At 51.2% G+C, this 4028-nt stretch overlaps 1 protein-coding gene across 1 annotated transcript in view; it reads left to right on the top strand.

The window, feature by feature from the left end:
• Positions 1-2569, top strand: part of LOC114072302 (ras-like protein family member 11A-like) — a gene marked incomplete at its 5' end in the record, with an annotated part of 5353 nt that extends 2784 nt beyond the window's left edge. The window contains one exon of the mRNA XM_027910215.1: positions 1961-2569. Within this exon, the coding sequence (XP_027766016.1) occupies positions 1961-2428 (468 nt within the window). The remainder of the gene's footprint in view (positions 1-1960) is intronic.
• Between the last annotated feature and the right edge of the window lie 1459 nt (positions 2570-4028).

Raw genomic sequence — 4028 nt, 5'->3', positions numbered from 1 at the left:
TTTCCACCCCCTCCGAACCCTTTCCAAACGCCTGCCAGAGCAATTAGCGCTTTTTATCCTCGCTGTCAAAGGAGTTTGCTGGTGAAAAGAGGCTTCCCGGCCGTTGAGGGAGGTTCATTATCCCCACCCTGGAGACAGCCCAGACACCAACAGCGCGAATTGCCCTTCTTCCCACAGCCTGCCCTCCCTGACCCCCGCAGGGCCGGGAGGGAGCACCCTCCTCATCCCCGGGCTGGGCTGGGGGCTGGCAGGGGTTTTTGGGGGGACTGAGAAGGGCATTTCTTACACTCCCAGCGTTCAGCATCGCTGAGCTGGCAAGGTGTGCTGAGCCAGTGTCTCTACGGGCAATCCTCGACTGCTCCTGAGGGAACTCCCACTGGAAGTTGTAGGGCTAATTTAGACTCAGAGCCTTCAGAAATTCTGCTTCCTTCTTCTCACAGGAGAACCTGTCAGTGGTTCTTTTTTTACTGTCTGATCTGCCATAAAAGAACTGATTATTTTTACTCCTTCTTTCCTACCTCTGCTCCCCAAAGTTGTGCTTTATTATCTGTATTTAGGTGCCCAAATAAAAGCCATCTGTTTGGGGAGATTGCTGAGCACATGCAAATTCTGCCAAAATGAGTGTGAATGGCAGATGTTTAATCTGTAAATAATGGAGTGAATTGCAGATATTTAATCTGTAGGTAATGGAGCATATGCTCTAATAGTTGATGGAAATTTCTTGAGTGGAATTCAGCAACAATAATAAAAGTTTGGGCTCTGTATTTACGGTGTTGAACCCACCCCAAAAGACCTCGAATTCCTACCAGGTTCGTCAAGAGCTGAATACAGAATATTCTTGGTGCCTTGTTGGATATGAAAGCAGTGCCAGAGTTCCAGAAATCCTGTCATATTGGCAGGAATGGGAGTCCTTCCACACCAAGCAGGCAGGCAGCGGCTGCAGCAGGGATCTCCCTGGCTGGGTCACAGCCAGCAGGGACAACAAAGGGCAGAGGATTAGCTGGAAAAAGCTTCATCTTGAAAAGTGAGCTGAGCTGTTTGCAAGCCCCATTCAGCTTCCTGTTCCCGGTGCTGGGGGTTGTTGTGGCTGAGTGAGTAGGATGAGGACGGGCTGAGCAAATGTGTGACCAGCAAAAAATGCTATGAACCCATGGCTGCTCTGCACACCAGCAGGGACATTTCACCTCATTGCCAGTTCCTGGGATTGGTTCTTTGTAAAAAAATTGCTTTTTCAAATGCCTTGGAGTTTCTGGAGATGGGTGAGGCAGGAAAACCTGTCAGGCTTCACCAGACAGAGTTAGTGAGAACTATCTCTGTCCATGGAGACTGAATAAAGGATTGGAAAAAGCCCTAAAACACACCTTGGGGGACCACTGTGTGCCAAGCCTGCTGAATTTTATAACACACTTCGTGGGCCCAGGACAGTTTTATCCACAATATCAGCGTGAATTTCTGATGGGTTTGGTACAATGGAACACAGGGCAAACTTTCCAACAGCAGTGTTTTGGCTGTTCTCTTCTTTTCAGCCAATTTGCTCTGACCCCTCTCCACTCCACCTTGCTGCTGGTGTTCACAGAATCACAGAATTACAGAGTCATTGATGTTAGAAAAGGCTCTGAGACCATCCAGTCCACCCTGTGCCCCATCCCCACCTTGTCCCCCATCTCAGAGCAACATCCAGTCCTTCCTTGGACACCTCCAGGGTTGGGGACTCCAATTCCTCCCTGGGCAGCCCCTGTCAGTGCCTGATCACCCTTTCCATGAAGAAATTCCTCCTGATGTCCCACCTGCCCCTCCCCCGGCACAGCCGGAGGCCGTTCCCTCTCCTCCTGTCCCTGTTCCCTGGGAGCAGAGCCCGACCCCCCCCGGCTCCCCCCTCCTGTGACTGGATGTCCCCTGGCCCTGCTATGACCAGAGAGGTCTCTACCAACTCCCCTAACTCCCTCTTGCTCTGGCACAGGACGACACCGACAGCATCTGCTGCCAGGAGCAGATAAACCGCTCCATCTACTGGGCCGACGGCTTCGTCTTCGTCTACTCCATCACGGACTACGAGAGCTACCGCGTGCTGCGCCCGCTGCACCAGCACATCCGCCGGATCCACCCGCACGCCAACATCCCCCTGCTGCTCGTGGCCAACAAGGGCGACCTGCTGCGAGCCAGGCAGGTGTCCTCCACCGAGGGGCTGCAGCTGGCCGGGGAGCTGGGGGGCTCCTACCACGAGGTGTCGGCGCGGGAGAGCTGCGAGGCCGTGCACGAGGCCTTCCGGCAGCTGTGCCAGGAGCTCAGCAGGATCATCGGCAGCTGCAACGGAGAGAAGCGCCGCGGCCTCCACCTCGTCCGGCCCAAGTCGCCCAACATGCAGGACCTGAAGAGGCGCTTGAAGCAGGCCCTGAGCTCCAAGGGGAAGTCTGCCACCGCCCTCTGAGGGGCCGTGGTTTCCACAGAAAGGCAGCGAGCTGGAACAGTTCGGGTTGTGGGAGAGGCTCTTCCGCCTGGTCTTCACATCTTCACCAAAAAACCTGGGCTCGTTCTGCAAAGGAACCTGCAGAACTCACTGGGTCTGCAAAGGAACCTACAGAACTCACTGAGTCTGCAAAGGGACCTACAGAACTCACTGGGTCTGTAAAGGAACACACAGAACTCACTGGGTGTGCAGAGGAACTCACAGAACTTGCTCTTTGAGGCAAGAATTTGCAAACTGTAATTTTAAAAAAAGGGTTTTGTCCCCAGTTCTTCCCGTTTTGAAAGGGGCACGGTGAAACGGTTTAGTCTTCAGAAGTGGATTTCGTTAATAAAAGCGATTAAATCCTGCTGTTAAGAAGTGTGCCTTCTCTTGGGGATGGTGGTGTTGCCAAAAGCAGGCCATGAACTGCAGCAGGACACGAGGAGAGAGGCATGAGCTGGACTGAGCAAGCAAAAGGCACCAGATTTGTTTGGTCACCAGAGTGGGAAATAAAGGCAAAACGTCAATGAAGAGCATGAACAGTGAGAAGTAGTAACTGAAAGTCTCTAAATGGCAGTTTAGAAAGTGTTCTTAGAAACCTGGGGAGAGATTTGTTCAAATGCAAGCCTCAGCCTTCAAAGGGAGCTTTTTTTTAAATCACTATTTTTCCGGATTATTTCTCTTTAAAAGCACGTTGACTGTTTCTGAGAGTGATTATCTGGGCAAAACACATCCTTGGAGCAGCGTTTGGCAGGCAGTTTCTCACACTTCTCATTTTTCTGAAGGATTCCTACGTGGCAACAAGAAAGGGACAAATAAATGGTTTAAAACCTGCCCCCCAAATGGACTGTATTGATCAAGAGCAAGGAGCTCACCCAAAACTATTGAACTTTTTTGTTTTCCCCAAGCTGGTTAGACTTCAAGATGCTGTTTTAAAGAAACAAGGCCCTCACGTGAAGTGTTTAAATCATTCGGTTTGTTGGGTTTTTTTAAGGAAGAAAGGTTTTTACGATGCCTGACAGTTTTGGCTCGGTGAATTCCTGATTTTGTTGTTCTGCTGGAGATCAGAGCTCCCTGGACCCCTCCCAGAGCACCCAGATGATGTGAACACACCCTTCAGCAGCAGTGCCAGCATTCCAAGGATTTGAAGCTGTATCCCATGGGCTGCCCTGGTTTATGGGACCAGCAACAACTACAGGAACTTCCATCATCCTGCTCGTGGTGAGAGGGGCTTGGACCACCTAAAATTCCTGATGGAACAACCCTCCCTTCAAACAGACCCACAGGAGCGACCCCGAGGAGGTGGAGCTGGGTGATTTACACTCAGGGACACAGGAGGGAACCCCAGCTTTGCTGGATGTACAGAAACACCCCCAGCTGCGCTTTCAGCTGGAAATGCTGAGCTAAGTCAACCTTCTACTCATCCTGAGCAGCACAGCTGTAAATTGAGTCTGATGAGCATTTGTGGAGCCCAGGGCTTGAAAATGCATTTTGTATTTTTTGTGGCCCCACATCAGACAACTCTGATCACCTGGACTGGCTTCATCTACAGCTCACCTTCTGGTTTATTTATTGTTTTCCA

This window comes from Empidonax traillii, unplaced genomic scaffold, assembly GCF_003031625.1.
Source record: "Empidonax traillii isolate 1590-97213 ecotype Southwest subspecies unplaced genomic scaffold, ASM303162v1 scaffold2949:size16851, whole genome shotgun sequence".
In the NCBI taxonomy this organism is placed as follows: Eukaryota; Metazoa; Chordata; class Aves; order Passeriformes; family Tyrannidae; genus Empidonax; species Empidonax traillii.
This window is presented reverse-complemented; position numbering and strand designations above follow the sequence as displayed.